This window comes from Equus caballus, chromosome 12, assembly GCF_041296265.1.
Source record: "Equus caballus isolate H_3958 breed thoroughbred chromosome 12, TB-T2T, whole genome shotgun sequence".
Taxonomy (NCBI): domain Eukaryota; kingdom Metazoa; phylum Chordata; class Mammalia; order Perissodactyla; family Equidae; genus Equus; species Equus caballus.
This window is the reverse complement of record NC_091695.1, coordinates 46,252,976-46,272,593: the sequence shown is the minus strand read 5'-3', so window position 1 is coordinate 46,272,593 and position 19,618 is coordinate 46,252,976. Positions and strand designations below refer to the sequence as shown.

Here is a 19,618-nt window from a genome sequence, read left to right as displayed (position 1 = left end):
TGGAACGGAAGCTACTTTATTAGGGATTTCCTCTTGAGGCTCCAGCAAGCTCAGGAGACAGCAATACCAGCTGGAGAAGGAGTAGCCCTATTAATTTGGACAATTTACTGAACAAAAACGTTGGGAGGCACGATGCTAAGCACTCCTAAGACACAAATATTCATTGTAATAACTTTATACGTGCTTATGCTTGACTGGTTTTCAAAATATTTTCCAATATTTATCACATAAAAGTAGATGTCACATACGACAGGAAGGCATACATAATTAGCTCACTTCACAGACTGGAAGACAGGCCCGGGCAGGTTAGTGACCTACAAAGGTCACTTGGCTGATAAGCAGCTCGGGACTCAGAGCTCAAGACGATGTCATCTTCAGGGGGAGATCCCACGGTGAGCACCCAAACCAAGCCCCTGCAGGGTGTACGCCCTCCCAGTCACCCGAGTCGGGGCTACGGGGTCTGCAGACAGACACCTCGGATCTAATGAAGGCCCACCTTGTGCAGGGTACAGCGGTGGATGCTTTATTTTAGTTCTCACTAAATCTGCCTATAATATTGGGAAATAAATAGTATCTCTACTTTACAGACGACAAAACGGTCTCAGAAGTGAAATATCTTGGCCAAGATCAGAAAGTTAGTAAGCAGAGGATCCAAGATTTGACACGGGTGTGAAGGGGGAGGTAGAGGAGGAGGGGAGGGTGGGAAAGAAGAGGAAGCCACTCAGCAGTCAGTGAAAAAGCAGACTGTTCCACGCTCACCCAGCAAGCCCACCGCCATCATCCCATGGGGAGAAAGAGGCTGGCCACACGCCCCACAGGAGATCTTTTTGTGATTTCTTTTGCACCCTCAAGAATGACCTTGATCCTACTCTTTCATCTGCGTTTTTCTTAAAGCTGGTGGCATTTTGAAAAACTGGAGAAAAGATAAAAGGAATAACAGTAAAACCAGCCCCAAGCACCAAATCTGTCGTCTCCTAGAGATGGGAGCAACTCTGAATCCCAGTAGGAATCGGAGTTGGTCCGAGCAGACCTCATAGGGTTGACCTCGGCCTGGAGAGGCAGCTGGGATCTGATGAAAGGGAGGAGAGGCAGTACCCGAGCAGGGAATCGCGCAGGACGAGGCGTCAGGGAAGGGGAGCAGAGTGAACAGACTGGTTGGGCAGAGTGAAGGGGCATTTACAGAGGGAAAGATGTGGGAAAGGTGAATAAAGCCAGAACACGGAGCCATGAATGCCAAACTGCCAAACACCTGCTGCCATGGATAGGCCCTGCCAAAACCTTCTCATGCCAGAGGTCTGGGTTACCCTGGGAGCTAGGTGGCCTGGAAAGGAAGAAAGCACAAGCAAAGCCACCTCATGTAGACACCAAGGCCCCACGAACGGCCCAAGCTAGGGCACCAGAGCACAAAGGAAAACAGAAACGACGTGAGAGCAGAAAACACGGACAGAGCTGCGGACTGGCCCTGCAGGATGAGCGAGGAAGGGCAGAGGAGGCGCGTGAAGTGGGGAGGGAGGCGGGGAGACTCGAGGCTGACCAAGGAGGAAGGCGGAGCAGGACCCTGGACTGAGACACAGCAGGACGTCTACGGGCCGTCTAAGGGATACGGCAAAACTCAGGGCTGGGCATGCAGGAGCATCCCAAATGTGGAGCTCCAGACAGAAACGTGGCGATCATCTTCAAAAAGGGGACGGGTGACCCCACAGAGACGAAGGAATCTCCAAGATGACGACTAGAGCAGAGGGAGCAGAGGGCTAGGATTTAACGTATTTCCTAGTCATTAGCACAAAACTTTCGTTCAAATGAAAATAATTACCCAAGAATGTGTGGATAGCAAGTGCTTCCTTTCCCTCCGTCCTTCCCGCAGAGGTTTTCCAACTGGAACGAACCTAATGCCCGCCAGCGAGCACAGCAAACAGAACCACGGAGACCCGAGCACAGGCAGTTCAGGAGCTCCCTGGAAATTAAATTACTGGCAATGCTTAAAGTTACTGTAAATTAGCACTACGTGTGTCACTATCTCTTTACACAGCATTACTATAAAACTTCCCACCAGAGGCTCTTCAGACGAATTTACAACTGAAGGAACACCGGCAGCGTTTCAAAGCACAGAGAAACCCGCATCCCGAGTCCCAGACACGGTGGGCAGCGACGCCCTGCCCTCCACAGCTCGTGGGTTTCCAGGCCAGGCGGGGTCACGGGCTCGCAGCCTGGAAGCCTCTGAAAGAGCGGCTACTGTATTAACGCTTTCAGGTCTGCTGGAAACGGCTCCCTTCCCGCAACGCCCAGCCCTTTGGACACAGTTGGGGAATATGAAGGGGAATGAACTGGACGTTAAGGGTTTGTACAAACTACGCAGAACCTATAATCAGGAATCTGCTTCCACACAATCTCTTAATTCATCGTAGAACTTTTTTAGGAACAACTATTTCTATGGTTTGCACAAGAAAACAACCTCGGAATGCACATTCTCTCCAACTTAAACCCTTTATTCTAACCACCTACTACTTTTTCCTGCATGGGCCTTTCTCCCACTCTGGTGACTGTCAGGCACCCACCATACACACATCAAAAAGACACGCTGTCCAGTTTGTGAAACTTTCTCACAGAAATGGAGTCAAGATCATCAGGAAGGAGAATAAAAGTAACAAACGGGGGCGGGATATAACTCCAAATCCCTAATTCCCGTCTTTATTTAACACGTGTTCTTTTCCCTTCTGGGGGAAGTCAGGGCAAGGGAGGGGGAGGCTGCAGTTGGCCCCGATAATCCCAGCCAGGAAGAGCGTTCCAGCTGCTATGTAAGTAAACGCTAAACTGCCTTCTCCAGCTGCAGAGGCACAGCTGCAGTGATTTCAGGCATGCTGTCACCGTTTCTCACCTGTTTTGGCTGCCCAGCCTCTGAGCCCCTCCCAGGGCTGGGAACAGCACCGGGCCAGAGGAGCTGAGAGCCCCAGGCACTTACTCTCCCGGCCTCTCCTGCATTTGGGGCAGCGCAGGACGGCCCCAGGTCTGCCAATCTCAGACTTGAGACAAGAAGCGAACAGTGTGCAGAGGCATCCTTTAATCGCGGGCCCCGCCGGGCAAGGATGCGGCAGGGGGGCAGCACTGGACCGAGGCACGCCTGGTGAGGATGCGGCAGGGGGGCAGCACTGGACCGAGGCACGCCTGGTGAGGATGCGGCAGGGGGGCAGCACTGGACCACGGCACGCCTGGTGAGGATGCGGCAGGGGGGCAGCAGTGGACCGAGGCACACCTGGTGAGGACGCGGCAGGGGGGCAGCACTGGACCACAACACACCCTGGGGGGGGCCTCCAGAGCTCTTCTCCCACCCTCCCATCGACGCGGGGAACCAAAGGCCTTAGAATAATTTATTTCTCTGCACGGATCACCAGGCAGCTTGTCACTAAGCCCCCTGACTCAGCAAGCTTATTTTACTCATTACTTGTATTCTCACAATGTAGAACTTCACCCATCTTTCTCTACGAAAACTATGAATGCACAGTAAAAACACCACTGCCTTTCAGATAAAATACCCCACACTGTGGACATACGGGGTGGAGAGAGAGACTGTCACTCCGTCCACCACACATTTGCATACCGTTTGCACTTTTTCTTCGTCATTCTCCTTTTTTCCCTATTGGTCACGGTTAACTGTGGGAGTCAGAGGAAAGCACTCTTCACCATAACCAAACTCCACACTCATTCGCTACCGGCCTCTGAAGGGGCTCCCAAACCTCTCAGTGCCTCAATTCCTTCACTGTCAGACGGGCTGCGGAACAGTCCCCTGCCTTCTAGCACTATTTATAGTAGAAAGCATGCTCTACAGTACTGTTATGAGGCTCAGGGAGATAACTCACAGAAAGAGGCTTAGAAGCAATAAATGCTGGCTATTATCTCATTTAATCCCCCAAACATCTGTCTACCCAGCCCTTGGACAGACAGTGCCTAACACATGGCAGACAATCAATATTTGCTGAAGCAAAACCAACAGTTACCGTCCCTAACTGACGGATGAGAACTCCGAAGGCTCAGAGACGAGGTAACTGACACAGGGAACTCGGCGAGGATGGGGCGCGAGTCCGCCGACTGCCCACCAGGCTGCTTCCTCCAAGCCTTGCCCACTGGGACCGAGGGAGACGGGGGTTCTACCTACAGAGACGGATGGCAGCACAGGAGACAGGGCGGCACACACCCACACACCTGCTGTCACTGTCCACTGGAGTCAATCTGTCTGCCAGAGGAGGGACAGGCACTCAGCACGTTGTGTAAAGCGCCTTCAAACAGCACGAAGAAGGAGACGCCAGCTTGCTGACGGTCTCCCTTCCGTGTGTATCTCTGCCGGAGGTACAGGAGCTGAGCCACAAAACAGCCGAGTAAAATTCTATACAGGACTTCTTTAACTCTGTGCATCAACTGCATTTCACACTCAGTCAAAAATGAAGTCTTTTATATTTTAATTTGCATGAAAATAACACATCAGACTATCCTAGAATTAATACTCAAGACTCTTCAAAATACCCTTGCCCTGCCACAGCTGTTTCTATTGCAGGGCGCGCAGGCTATCGCGACCTCACCTGTCACTCACGTTTTCCCCATGAACTATTTTTAAGGCGGGAGCAAGAGTGTGTCCTAGCTTCTTAGCAGCACCCCGGGATTTCCAGAGATGTTAAGGGCTCAGAGATATTGATTAGTCTTCTTCAGCATGGCGCTACACGAAATCAATTTCCATATTACTACTGGCAAAGTTTTAAAAATACATAGGCAGGAGGGATAATTACCCATTTGCAAAGCAGAAAAACTTGGAAATGCAAGATATGCTTCAAGCTCCCAGATTACTTTCAGAGAAAAAGGAAATTTCCTCCTCAGAATAAGAATGAGCCTCTGGAAGCCACAAAGAACTCCCTGGGTGGACCTTCCCTGCCCAGCGAACCGCGATCCAAGTCAGCAGAACTCGGCCAAGAGCTTCCTTCCAGCCACAGGGAAAAACCTACCAAGTGGAAACATTTTGTCCGCTCTCTCATGAGCATTAGCAAGCGCCGACAAGGCTTTCCCTATGCTTCATTTCTGAGAGTGAAAGGGGCACGGCTGCTAATTGCCTGAGGATAAGAGGCAAAACCCAGGCCTACCCTCAGGCAAACCGGACCGTGGTCCCCCACCTAGAAGGCGTGAGTGGGACAGGGACGGGAGGAGCAAGACTTCCGACTATGCCTTTTTCTATACTTCTCGTTTTTGAATCACGTAAAAGCTTTATGTATTTGAAGAAAAATTAACTCCAGAAGAACAATGTAAACCCTAAACTTAAGAAGCAGCAGAAACAAATGAACTTTGCAACTTCCAACAGAAGGCCCGATTTGGGCAGGAACACCAACGGGCACTCCAACTGTTTATCAAATGTTGTGCGGTTATGTTACTTCACGTTGCTTTAAAACCCATTATTCTAGCTATGTATTCTTAAGATAGGTTTATTCTAACATCCAAAAGAACTACAAAGAAACTCTAAAACTTCACTCAACAGGATGATTATAACAATATGATATTAAAAGGTTTAAACTATTTTATGTGTATCATAGGATAAAAAAATTAAGGCTAATATCATTAGAAATCAAAACTGTCAGTGTAAGACAAGAAATATAAAATAAGGGCCGGCCCCGGGGTCGAGTGGTTAAGTTCACGCGCTCCGCTTCGGGGGCCCAGGGTTTCGCGGGTTCGGATCCTGGGAGCAGACATGGCACTGCTCGTCAGGCCACGCTGAGGCGGCGTCCCACGTGCCACAATAGAAGGACCTGCAACTGAGATATACAACTATGTATGGGGGGGTTGGGGGAGATAAAGCAGAAAAAAGAAAAAAAGAAATAAAATAAGGGGAAAAAACTAGGTTTAATTTGTAAAGGAAATACCAATATGAAATCCAGGTTTTTCTTTTTGTGAAGATTTTTGTCCAGCTCTGTCCCGAAAAGAACCTAGATGTGAACCTCTGTGACAGTGAGCACACCGAGCCCCCAGATACTGATTTCTAAACAGCATTTCCCCACCAAAAGGAACCAGGGCTCCTCAGAGGAACGACTGCAGATCTGAGGCAGGAGAAACACAAAGTGGGTCTGCGGCAAATTCTGTGTCAGGAAACAACGGAGCATTCAAAGACTAATAGGGCCCTGGCGAAAGGACACAGGAGCCCAGCTGAGGGGACAATCTGAGTATCCAAAGGAATAATGATGATAACTGACTGCGATACACTGAATAAATACAAATGCAAGGGGCCACAGCAACTGAGAGAGAGAAAGAGAACAGAAAGGGATGCTCCTTACTGAAGAGGAGCAGCTAACAAATGAAGGAGGATTGAGTCAGAAAAATCACCACTTCGCAACCTCCAGTCCAGGACCCGGTTCGGGCAGGAACACCAATGGGCACTCCGACTACTAGAAGGCCCCAGCTGACCAGGAAGGTCGCTGGGAATGGGCTCCCTGTCTCCGCAGACGCCCGAGGAAGCTCCGGGAGAGTCCAGCGTGGTCTGCAGTCACAGCCAGGGCCCGCTGCCCCACCTCCAACCACAAGAACGGGCCCACAGGAAATCATGTCCCTCCCGAGGTGATGCCAAAACCAGGGGGTAGGAGGTGAGGCTGGGAGGCAAAAGCGAGAGATGTTAAACCCATGAAGTGGGAATTACACATTATTTATGCTTTAAATGGTTTCTAAAAATAAATAGATGCTGGCATCTATTACTCTTCTAACTTGCTCGGGAATAAAGGATGTAAACACGCTAAGTTGTTATGGTGAACATCCTTATGCCGAAAGTCCCCTCCAGAAAGCAACCATTTCTGGAGCAGAAGTAAAACTGCTCGGGCAGAATACGAGCACTTTTGAAGATCTTTATTCACAGGGCAAAACTGGTTCTCCAAAAGAGTTAGTTATCAAATTACTTAGCAGTCGTTAGCATGAAGAATCAGCAAGCAGAACACAGGGTAAGTAAAAAAGACCGCCTTCTCTGAGAACAGCATATTTACAAAGAAGTTTCCAGAAAACGACACATCTGCATGTGAGGAACTGCCCACAGCTCAGCGCGGCGGGTGCCAGACCACAGGGGGCCGGGGCGGGAGAGGCCACGGGAGCCAACCGCTCCTCGAATCACCCTGATGGAAAAAACGGTCCAGCTCTCGCCAGTGCACCTCAGAGGCGGGCTCCGACAGGACAGGCACACGCCTCAGGACCTGCAGACTGCAGGCTGAGGAAGAGGCGAAGCGGGCTCCCCGGTTTCTGAGCCCCTGGCTGGGGGGAGGCCACACTGCTCACAGGAGGAGGGACAGACGAGGGCAAAGGATGGTTGTGGCCGATGTTGAACTGAAGGAACCCAGAGACCGCCCAAACGGAGGTAGAGAGCGTGGCGCTGAGGCAGGTCTCTGCGAGACAGAGCAGAGGGCGTGGCTGAAAGTACAGGGATCACGGCCTCCCCAAGTCCGCCTGCACAGACACCCAGGACAAAACAGCCACGGCTGCAGCCACCGCACCGTCCACACATTTCACCTGCTCCAGCTGAACCCACACAGCCCTTCCGTCCTCCAGCTCTCCTTGCACAACTGAAACATACCTGGGTTATGCGCCCCTTACTACATCCTGACTCTTCGGCACCTAGAACAGTGCCTGCCCCATAACAGGCACTCGGGAAATATCTGAACACAGTGCTGTGCACGTGACAGGCGTACACACACAGCCGTTACACACCCGCCACTGAAACATTCTCTATCTCTGCAACATCATACACATGCACACTGCTCTGCGCTCTGTGGGGTGGGCGATGTGAAGGGGACTTTAATGCTGGCCCAAAGCACCAACTTCACAGCTCAACCCAGGCATCAGGAGTGCCTTCTTGGACTAACGGTTCCTACTCCCCATCCGTTCTTGCCTCCAGCTCAACCCATTCTCCACACAGCACCAGCGTCATAAAAACTCACCCAAATCACCTCAACCCCTCCCTGAGAAGCCACAATACCCTCGGGCCCTCAGAAGTCCTTAAAAACAAAACAAAAATCCCAGCTCTGCTGGGGAAGGCTCCACCTGACTCCCAACTCCCTGGCCCCCCTCACCTTGTTCGTCTTTTCCCTCCGCCTCTGGTCCAGGAACCTCCGCAACAGCTTCATAGCCTGACGCGGCCAAGTTGTTCCTTGCCCCTGGCCTTGGCCCCAGCAGGCCCAGCACCAGGAAAGCACTCAGGCTGGCTCCACTCAGCTTCAGATCTTGGCTCAAAAGTGAGCCCTCCGAAAGGCCTTTGCTGGACCACGGTGTGCACGCAGGCGGCCTGCCCACACACTGGGTCGTGTCTTTCCTCTTAACTACTTCCTCCTGTCAGGGTGCGCTCACAACCTGTACTGATCGTGAGAAAGGATCCGCTCTGTCACCTCTCTGAGGACTGCGATCCTGTGTGCCTCCACCACTGTCTCCCAGGAGCACGGAACCTGGAACCCGGAACCGTATATAGTCACAGAGGGGCTGGGGGTGGCGCTGGCTCCTGCAGACGATTAAAGGGACAGAAACAGGAAGACAAGAAGGCAGAGCTGGGGCCGGCCCGGTGGCACAGTGGTTAAGTTCACACTCTTCACTTTGGCGGCGTGGGGTTTGCTGGTTCGGACCCCGGGTGCGGACCTGCACACCACTTGTCAGGCCAGGCTGCGGCAGGCATCCCACACATAACGTAGAGGAATTATGGGCACGGATGTTAGCTCAGGGCCAGTCTTCCTCAGCAAAAAGAAGAGGATTCACAAAAAGAAAAAAAGAAGGAGGGGCCAGCCCGGTGGCGCAGCAGTTAAGTTTGCACGTTCCACTTCTCTACGGCCCAGGGTTCGCCAGTTCGGAACACGGGTGCGGACATGGCACCCCTTGGCATGCCATGCTGTGGCAGGCATCCCACATATAAAGTAGAGGAAGATGGACATGGATGTTAGCTCAGGGCCAGTCTTCCTCAGCAAAAAGAGGAGGACTGGGAGTAGTTAGCTCAGGGCTAATCTTCCTCAAAAAAGAAAAGAAGGAAGGGCTGCTTTCAAAGAGATGGCAAGTTGAGTGTGTAGAAAAGAGAGAAGATGCAAATAGTCCAATACTACTTTGAAGGGATATATTTAACTGTTTCATAAACCAAAAACAACAGAAATAAGCCTGATCTTCTGGGGGGTCTGCCACCTCCTCCTACAAGAGCAGCAGTCAGTAACGGCCACCAGAGGGGCACTATCTAAACTGAAGGGGACGTCTAGAATGGACCCTCAGTCAGCAGTCACTCAGCTAGTCTCACCTCATGTGGACTACGAGGTTAATTCTCCCTCATTTACTCACCAGCTTAAGCCCAGCAAGGGCTTGAGGAAGCCTTGCTAAGAGCACTCAGGATGAAACGACAGGGGCGCGCCGCACCCCACTGGAGATTAGAGCAGTCCCCGGGAGAAGCCTGGGTTCCTCCACCAGAGCCTCTCCACTTGGCACCTGCTTCCTGAATAGTAGTAACTCCTTGTTGTGGGGGCCGCACTGCAGAATGTGTAGGAGCACCCCTGCCCCTAGCTGTGACAACCAGAACACCCCAGACACTGCCCAGTGTCTGCACCTTCCTCTGTCACCCCAACCACCCGAGCTGTCCCCCGCATCATCTTTCGTCCTTTCTCCTCCTGCCGACCGGGCTGCACCTGCACCTTCTTCCTTTCCAGCCCCCAGCACACCTCATACCACTACCAGTTTAGCCTCGACCTGTGCTCTGACAACCAACACACCCGACACAGGTCGACTCAGGCGTCACGAGGTCATGCCTTTAAGACCTTACTCCTTAGGGTGTTCTGAGTCCTACAGACACGCCCCGTCTCAGGCATTGGTGGACTCTGGGGGACCCACAACTGGGGTCCCACCCACAATTCAACCCAAATAGATTATTTTTTCTCAGTCTTACATACTGGAGTTCTCTGAGTGAGACGTCTTATTAAAATCTCATTCGTTGCTTTCAAAAAGACTGTAAAATCACTGCACTAGATTTCAAGAACAAAATCTGCATTTTCAACTTTAAAATGAAACTGGAGGGAAGCTTAAAAGCAGTAATTTGTTTAAACACTCAAAGTGAAGACTCACATGTGATCAATTCACAGAATGTCACTTAACTCCTTCCAACTCTTAAGCCTTCTCCTCTGCCACTGCCAGCCTGTCATCACAGAGCCTGCCCTGGGCTGGCTCAGGGCAAGGGGAAGAGGAGGGAGCAGTGCCAGGATGGTGCGTCCGCGCAGCAGCTGAGAGAGGAGCCAGGAGCGGAGGTGCTGCCTGTGTGTCCTGGTGGGGTGGGCCACCTGCTCCGTCTTTCCCTGTGTAAGTGGCTGGGCCAGGGCAAACGGGATGCTGAGTAGAAAAAGAACAGGGGGTACTAAGCAAGGACTAGTGGGTTTAGGTTTCTCTCATAACAATAACGATCACTATACTTACTAGGACTCTGACATCTTGCTTCAGATGGAGAGGGAACACCAATTTGTTTCCCCACGTCCAGCTACATACACGAACAGCTTGCAGGAGATCCACTCACCAAGAACTAGAAAAGCTGGATACACTTTTAAGACTGTTTGAAGGCATCAAGGAGATACTGAGGCAGCCAACTGGAGGGGCAAAGATTCTAAACAAAAGGGCAGCCCACTGAGGCCAGTCTAACATTCCAAGAGCCACTCTCTCCCTCAGGGCATCAGACGATCAGGTGTTCCTCAGGGATTTGGGGAAATGCACCAATAAGCTGGGAAGAAAACAGCAGAAAGCCAAGCAGAAAGTACTGGCTAATAGAGCTCTGGAGAGGTCCATGGGGCTGGGAAGACAGAAATTCAAATACAGGCCTGACAAATCAGACAGGACTTAAGGGGCCAAGATCTCTGAGAAAAGGGAGGCAGAGAAAATGAGCCCAGCACTGTGCAAAGACTGCCTGAGAGGCTGAGCCTTCAGGAATCTCATCGTCTTCAGGCAACAAAAATTGGGCTTCAGGACCTGCCAAGGAGGAGGGGCCCCGGGAAACACTTCAGGCTTTCAGATGGAGACCCAGGAGGCTACACCCTGGGTGAGAGGGCAGATGAAGGCAGCTTATAAGGACTGAGGCTTACAAAGACCGAATCCAGCCTAGAGTTGCTCAGAAGCTGGCTGAACTGAGAGGGTCTGTCCTCTGGGTGTGTGGGAAGACAGCATCACCTAGAGTCTCCACAGGTTTTCATCCATAACGCCCAAGGTTTAATTAGAAAAATAACAAGAAACAGGACCAAGAGAAAAAAGGAAAACAGAAATAGAAACAGACCCTGAGGTGACCCATACAGTGTAGTTATCAGATGCAAACTTCAACTAGTCAAAAATAGACTTGACAAAATGAAAATTTTCACCAAAGAATCAAAACAGATTCTAGAACTGAAAAATAGAGTAAGTGAAATTAAGAACCCAATCTATGGGTTTAAGCTCAGGTTGAACACAACTGAAGAGAGGATCAGTGAACCAGAAGACAGGTCAGTAAAAAACAGCCAGATAGAAGTCACAAGAAAAAAGTCTGGAAAATACAGAAGGAGCCCAAAAGACATGTAGGACACGGTAAAAGGTCTAATGTCCATATAAATGGGGACTCCCAAAGTGAGGAAAGACAGAACAGGGAGTAAGAAACATCTACAGACAATGGTCAAAACTTGTCTGAAAGTGATGAAGGAATCAAGCCATTGACTCAACAAAGAAAACCACACACTGGTTTTCAGCAGTCCTTCGGAGTGTGCCTAAGGCAAGAACAAAGTGTCAAAAGGAGCCAGACGAAAAAAGGCACCACCTTCAGTGGGACAACAGGAACACTGAGAGCTGACTTTTCAAGGAAAGGGAAGGAAGCCAGACGACAATGGATTGGCATCTATAAAATGCCGAAAGAAAATAACCACCAACCTGGAATCCTCTACCCAATAGAAAGTCAAGACAAAATATAGACTTTTCACTTCAAAAGTGAAGACAAAATATAGACTTTTCAGGAAACAAGAATGAGACAACTCATTGCCCACAGGCGTGAACTAAAAGGATTATGAAAGCAGTTCTTCAGGGAAAAGTAGTCTCTGACAGAAATACGAAAAAACGAGGAGTGAAGAGCAACAGAAAGGGTCACTACGAGAATCAACCTTCATAAGCACTAACTGTGCAAAACGAGGATAATGCCAAAAATGTATCTAAAATTCAAAAGTATGATAATGACACAGGAGGCGGGAGGGAGTTCAGTGCAGTTCAAGTGTCAAAGGAAACAGCAGTGTCAGGAGGTAGTAAAAGCAGTAAATAAGGCTCAAATGTAAAATGCACCCTGTATCTAGGAATGTACACAGCCAACAACCTAAGAGAGAAGTACCGAACTAAACACCACGATACGTCTAACAGAAGGCCAGAGAGAAACACAGCACAGCACAGGTGGAACAAACAGAGAACAGATAGTAACATGGTACCTACAAACCAAAATACCAGCAATTATATTTAAATGGAGCAAACGCTCTAATTAAAAGATAAAAATCGTCAAATTGATTAAAATCAAACTAGCTGTATACTCTCCACAGAGGCACGCTTAAAAATACAAGATCACAGACAGGTGAAAGCAAAACATCCCCAGGCCAACGCTACCTAAGAGAACACCGATGTGGCAAAGATCACTATCAAATAAAGCAGCCTCGACAGCAAGAAGCCTGACTAACGAGGAGCATTTCACAATGATAAAGTGCAATCCACCAAGAAGATAAAAACGCTAAATCTGAATGCACCTCACAACACGACCTCAAGACAGAAAAATTGATAGAAATAGAAAAGGAGAAACAGCCAAAGCCAACATCACAGTGGGAGGCTTTAAGACACATCTCCCAGTAACTGACAGAAAAAACAGACCAAAAAAAAGTACGGGTGTAGGGGTCGGCCCAGTGGCGCAGCAGTCAAGTTCCCACGTCCCACTTCGGCGGCCCGGGGTTCGGCGGTTCAGATCCTGGCTGCAGACCTACACACCGCTCATCAAGCCATGCTGTGGCAGGCACCCCACGCATAAAGTAGAGGAAGACGGGCACGGGTGTTAGCTCAGGGCCAGCCTTCTTCAGCAAAAAGAGGAGGACTGACGGTAGATGTTAGCTCAGGGCTAATCTTCCTCAAAAAAAAAAAAAAGTAAGAGTGTAGAACTGGGCTGCCCAGTAAACAGTCACATGCAGCTATTAAGTACCTGAAATGTGCCTACTTCAAATTGAGACGTGTTGCAAGAACGCACACCCGATTTTAAAGACTTATTACAACAAAAAGAATACAAAATATTTCATTAGTCTTTTCATGTTGATTACACATTGAAATTATAATATTTTGGATATTTAGGTTAAATGAAATACATTATCAAAATTAATTTCACCTATTTCTTTTTACTTTATGTAATGTGGCTACTAGAATCTAAATTATATGATTAACAAACTTGATCTAACTGGTATACATACAACACTGCAGTCTCACTGATAAATAACATTTTCAAGGGCCCAAGGAACGTTTAACAACAATGAATGTATGCTGGGCCATTAGGAAAGCTCGACTCATTTCAAAACGTTGAAATAATGCAGGGTGTACGTAGAGATTACAACAGACTGACAGTTTACGTCCCCCTAAAATTCGTCAGCCCCAAGGTGATGGTATCAGGAGGCGGGGACTCTGCGAGGTGATTAGTCTGGAGTTGAGAGAGCTCCCTCGCCCCCTCCGCCATGTGAGGACAGTGAGAGGCTGGCCGTCTACGAACCAGGAAGCGGCCCCTCACCAGCCACGGAATCTGCCGGTGCCTTGATCCGGGACTTCACAGCCTCCAGAACGATGCGAAATAAACTTCTGTTGTTCAGAAACCAGTTAGTCTATGCATCTGATTATAGCAGCCCCAAAAGACCAAGACAGGGATCTTCATGCAAGGAAGGTAGAAACCAACAAAAAGCTAACCAGAGAATCCCCACAAACACTGGGAAGTCAAGTGACATAATTCTTTAAAAACTTTATGAGTAAAAAAAGATACCACAATGAACATCAGAACATGTTTTCACACAAGAGAGAACGAAAATCTGGCTTTCAGAACTTGCGGGATGCAGCTAAAGGTGCACTTACAGGGCCAGCTGGAGCCTCACATACATAGACTGGAAAAGACGAAAGAGCCAAAATCAGTTAAGCATCTATCTCAAGAAACTAGAAAAAAGAACAGCAAACAGAACACAAAGTAAATGGAAGGGAAAAGCATAAATTAACAAAATAGAGAACAAATACTAAACAGAAAAATCAATAAAGCCAAAAGCTGTCCTTTGAAAGGGCTCAGACAATTCATAAGACTCTAGCAAGACTGATGAAGAAAAAGAGAAAAGGACAAATTACCAATATCAAGAATTTTTAAAAGGGGATATTACAAGAGATCTTGCACAAAATAAGGATATTATGAACCATATTACACTTAATAATTGGAAAGTTTGGGTGGCCTGAACAAATTCCTAGGAAAAAAGAGCATCTTACCCAAACAGACACAAGAAGAAATATAAAATCAGAAAAATCCTATTTCCACGTAAATAACTGAATCTGCAACTAAAAGCCTTCTCACAAAGAAAACCTTACACGAGCTGGTTTTGCTGGTCAATTCTTCCAAAACTGCAAGGAAGAAAACACCAGTCTCACAGGGGCTCTTCTGGGAATCAACAAGGAACGCTTTCCACCTTGTGTTATGAGACGAGCACGAGCCAAACCTAACAAGGACAACACAAGACAGCAAAGTTACAGACCAAGCTCTCACGAACACAGACGCAACAATCTTAAAATATTAACAAATAAAATCCGGGGAAAGCAGAATACATCAAGGTCAGGTTGGGATTCTTCTAGAATTGCAAACTAAAAGTTAAATCACCACATAAAAGGAAAAAAACTCGACTGTCTCAAAAGATGCAGAAAATGCACTTAAGAAAAGTTAATAATTTAATTCATGATTTAAAAAAACACTTAGCAAACTAATAGAGGAGAATTTGGATATTTCAATAAAAATATTTATGGAAAAGCTACAGCAAACATCAGATATAACAGTGAGATACCGAAAGCCTTCCCTCTGACACCGGGAGGGAGACGAGGATCCCTACCCTCACCACTTCTACTCAGCACTGTGCTGGAGGTCCCAGCCAGGCCAGCGAGGCAAGAAAAAGAAAAACGAGTACAGCGCTTGGAAACAAAAAAAAAAGAAACTGTCTCTTGCAGACATAGTTGTGAACACGTAGAAAATACAAGAAGAATTACTATTAGAAATAAATGGATTTAGCAAGTGAATACGCAAAAATCAATTCTATCACTATATAACAGTAATAAACAATTACATAATATAATTTATAATAAAATAAGAAATGTGAAATATCTATGAATAAATGTAATTAAACATGTAGACGATACATATACAGAAAACTGAATAGTATTAAGACAAATTAAAGAGCTAAATAAATAGAAGGCTATATTGTGTTCATGGATTTTAAAACCCATGTTTTTTCCCTCCGAGGAAGACTAGCCCTGAGCTAACATCCACTGCCAGTCCTCCTCTTTTGGCTGAGGAAGACTGGCCCTGAGCTAACATCCGTGCCCATCTTCCTCCACTTTATACGTGCGACGCCTGCCACAGCACGGCTTGATAAGTGGTGCGCAGGTCCACAGCCGGGATCCGAACCTGCAAACCCTGGGCCGCCAAAGCAGAGCGCAAACTTAACCGCCGCACACCGGGTGGGCCCCTGTAAGACCAATATTAAGAAGCTGTCATTTCTCCCCATGCTAGTCTACAGATGAAACGCAATCTCAGTGAAAATCAGAGCACGTTTTCCGGGGAGAGGCGGCCACGCAGACTCTACATTTTAACCGAGGATGTAAAGGGTGAAGATTAGCCCAGCTAGCCTTGCACAAGAACGAGGCTGGGGGACTCAAATTACCAGATGCCAGGACAGGCTAAATCTACAGCAATTTACACAGCGTGCTGCTTGTGCAAAGACCAACGGAGCAGAGCGGAGTCTAGATCCAGGCCCGTATATTTACGGTCGCTTGACTGATGACACAGACGACACTGTAGTGCACTGGGGAGAGGAGGGTCTGTTTAGTAAATTATTCTCGGTCAACTGTATAGCATACACTTAAGGAAAAAAGGGAACCTTGGCCGTTATCTCACACCACAAACAAAAATCACTTTCAGATGGATTACAGGTCTAAATGTGAAAGATAAAATCATAAGGCTTTTACAGGATAATATCTTCATGACCTTTGTGATACTATCTTCCAATGAACACAAAGAGCATTCAATATTACTGAAAAGACTGATCCATCGGGCTAGATTACAATTAAAACTTCTGCTTATCAAGACACCACTGAGAGCGAAAGGGCAAACATACACAAGAATGTAAAAAAAACCTGCCACACACACATGTACTCAGAATATATAACTTGTACTCAGAACATATGAAAAGAACTCCTTCGACTCAGTAAGAAACAACACAGAAAACCCAATCGAAAAATGGGCAAAGGACAAGCACTCACAAGAGAGGATCTCGAAACCGCCAACAGACACACACAAGGAGGCTGCTTCTGCGGGTCCCCGGCCACCGGGCAGTGGCCAGCCCACAGCACACTGAGCCTCCTCCACTCGGCGCCCACTGGACAGCCGCAACGAACGAGCTGACGACACCAAGCGCTGGGGAACGGCGGACGGCTCACACACGGCTGGCGGCAGCACCGCCACTTTGGGCAGTGTCTACTCAGGCTGGACAGACGCAGACCCTGGCCCTCTGCAGTGCCACTCCTGTGAACACCAACAGAAACGCATACACACCTGCACCAAAGAAACAAGCACGAATACGCAGGGCGGCGTTCGTCTGAACTAGGAACATCCAGAATACCCAAGAATGGCAGAAAGAATAAATGACGGTAAATTCAGAGACTGGGTTCCTGGGCAGCAGACAAGAAAGAACAAAGCTACGAGACAACGCGAGTGGATCCCACAAAGGTACTACTGAATGAAAGAGCCGAGAAACCAAATGTACGTACAACTTTATTTCACTTAGACAGCCAAGCACACGGGAAAGTCATCAATGGTGGAAAGCCAAGACCACTGCTGGCTTTGGGGGACAGTTCCTGGGAGTGGGGACGAGGGGGCTTCTGGGAAGCTTGGCCATGTTTCATTCCTTAATGTAGGCGGTAGTTACGAGAGTGTGTTCACTTAGTGAAAAAGTCACTGAGGTGCACACTTAGGCTTGGGGAAATTCTCTGATGTATGCTACAGCTAAATCTTTTATAAGTACAGCATTAGGTGCCTACATAACGTGCCAGGAAGACAAATGCATTTAGTTAAGCACACGCCTCTCTGGTCACACTATTAGCCACGCAACGTGAGACAAACGCCAGGAATCGGAAGGGTCCTGAAAGTGTTCACTCAGTGGTTCCTGCGTTTCTGAAACGCTGGGCTCAGGGACCGCTGATGTCACCGCCTTCTCCACCCGGCGAGGCATTTCCAGGCTACAACACTGAGCAGTGGCTGGAAACAAACCACTGAGCAACCGTCTCCTCCGCCGCTGCGACGGCCTCCGCCGCTCCAGACTGGACTGCACACACTCCTGTCCCTTCCCTGCGAGGGCCCCTGAGCCCATTCTCTCAAAAACCACCTTATCAAATGTGCGGTATTTGACACACACTTCAGTGTAAGTACCCCAAATTACATGAAAACAAACACAGTTACAAAACCAAACAAACAAAACTACTGAAGAGATAAATATATGAAAATCCCAGTAAAACATAATTTGGCCAATCCTTCTAAGCTTGTGGTAATAAAATTTGACCTAAACAAACTTGGTAATTTATAAGATTCAGATGACAAAAAACTTAATGATTCTCTAACCCAACAGAGAAGGAGCATTATAGCCCTGCATAGCATGAATTAGTTGTTAAAAAGGAAATCCAAATGTTTGGCTAATCAATCTTTCAGAAGGACTGACTAAGCCAAGAAGCGCATTAAGCTTGTCATTACTCATCTCCTAACTCAGTGCTGCAGACCCATCACGAGAGTGTAAGTGTGCACCCACTCGGTCCACCTGAAAGCACCACAGAGGCACCTGTTACGAGCAAGTAAAACGGCACCACGACAGCCCAGAGGCCCCCGGAACCCACGTACCCTCCACTTTCCTAGGTGCCACTTTCCTCCTTCACCTGCCACGACACCCTCACTCAGCTCCCGAAGGAAAGGCTCTACACCCTGGTCCCAACGCCAACACACCCGGACTAACAAGTTCAGTGTGACTCTAAGCTTTGTAACTCTCATCTGCCAAGGACAAAGTTCCAAAGGGGTCAACCTCCAGTCTTCCACCCCCTAAAACAGATTTGATTTACAAAACACAGGTGTTCTAATAAAGGTGGTGTGTAAAACTATCTTCTCTGTGAAATTCATCCTATTTGTCCACTAAATTTCATTAGGAAATTGGAAATATATGATGAAACCCACGGGAAATACACATTCAGCAAGAAATGGCTTAAGACGACAGGTCAGAAGGCACCACACAGCCTGGGTGCTCCATGGCCCTTTTTCAAAAACTCCGGGGCCCTCTCCTGAATCTAGGCAGTTCCTTCTGCTGCCCAAAGAAAGGAAAGGGCCTTGTGAGGTATTTTCACCTGACTTCAGAGCAGCACAGTCTGTTCTCCCTAAGATGTTGAACCCTGGAGAACCTTCTCTATACGTGGCTTACGAATACCAGAAGCACACTTCCCACGTGGTCACGCAGAACACTCATCTGAGATAGTAACACCACAGAAGACGACACATCAAATAACGTTCAGTGGAAACCAATCTGCAGGGTTCCAGGAGAAAGGCCTCCGTACCTGCGGGAGGGCAGTGTTCAGCTGCCTCTGCAAGGAATCTCTTTCATGGCCAACCTCGTGTAACTTCCCCTGGGTTAACGCCAGCGTCTCCTGAGTCTCTCTCAGTGTGTCAAGAAGACGGTCCCTCTCTTCGAGCATGGACACCATCAACTGTTCAAAATGTGAATCCGCGTCTGGCTGCGAAGGGGAGCCGGACTCATGGCTCCCACTTCCTCCCGGGGGGCCTTCTGCTTCACTGATGGTCGGCATCACCTCGCACATCATCTTGAAATAAAAGACCCAGACTGTAGTCATTAAGTGCAAAATAAAGGCTCCCACAAATCCGCAACTTTATTGCTATCTGTAGCCAGTAAATGAAAGGTTGACAGCCTCATTTTTCTCAGATCTGTTAAGCTCTGTATATAAATACGCTGGGAAAACACACACATGCAAATCCTAAGAGCCGGAACACTCAAGATGAAGACAATAATCCAGTGAAGGGGTGAAGTCCAACGAGGACTACCCCTCACATAAAGAACAAACCCTGCGGCATTCTGTTTGCAAAGCTGTACTTTCTAGTTGTTGAAAACAAGCGTGCTTCTGTAACCTATTCTTTTTTTTTTTTTTTTCCTATTTCCCGGTGGGGGAGAGAAAGTCAAAACACGTGCCACCCAATCATGTTTCAGGAAAAGTACAGAAGGAGCACACAGCCAGTAAAACTGACAAGCACAAAATCCATCAGGCATCTTACAGGAATGTGTGCAGTCAGCTCCTGGGAAGG

At 48.1% G+C, this 19,618-nt stretch overlaps 1 protein-coding gene across 19 annotated transcripts in view; it reads right to left on the bottom strand.

The window, feature by feature from the left end:
- Positions 1–19,618, bottom strand: part of LOC111775994 (PTPRF interacting protein alpha 1) — a 99,598-nt gene that overhangs the window by 78,983 nt on the left and 997 nt on the right. For all 19 annotated transcript variants that reach the window (XM_070228971.1, XM_070228975.1, XM_070228974.1 and 16 more), the window contains exon 2: positions 18,859–19,122. In XM_070228971.1, coding sequence (XP_070085072.1) covers positions 18,859–19,122 — 264 coding nt within the window. The remainder of the gene's footprint in view (positions 1–18,858; positions 19,123–19,618) is intronic.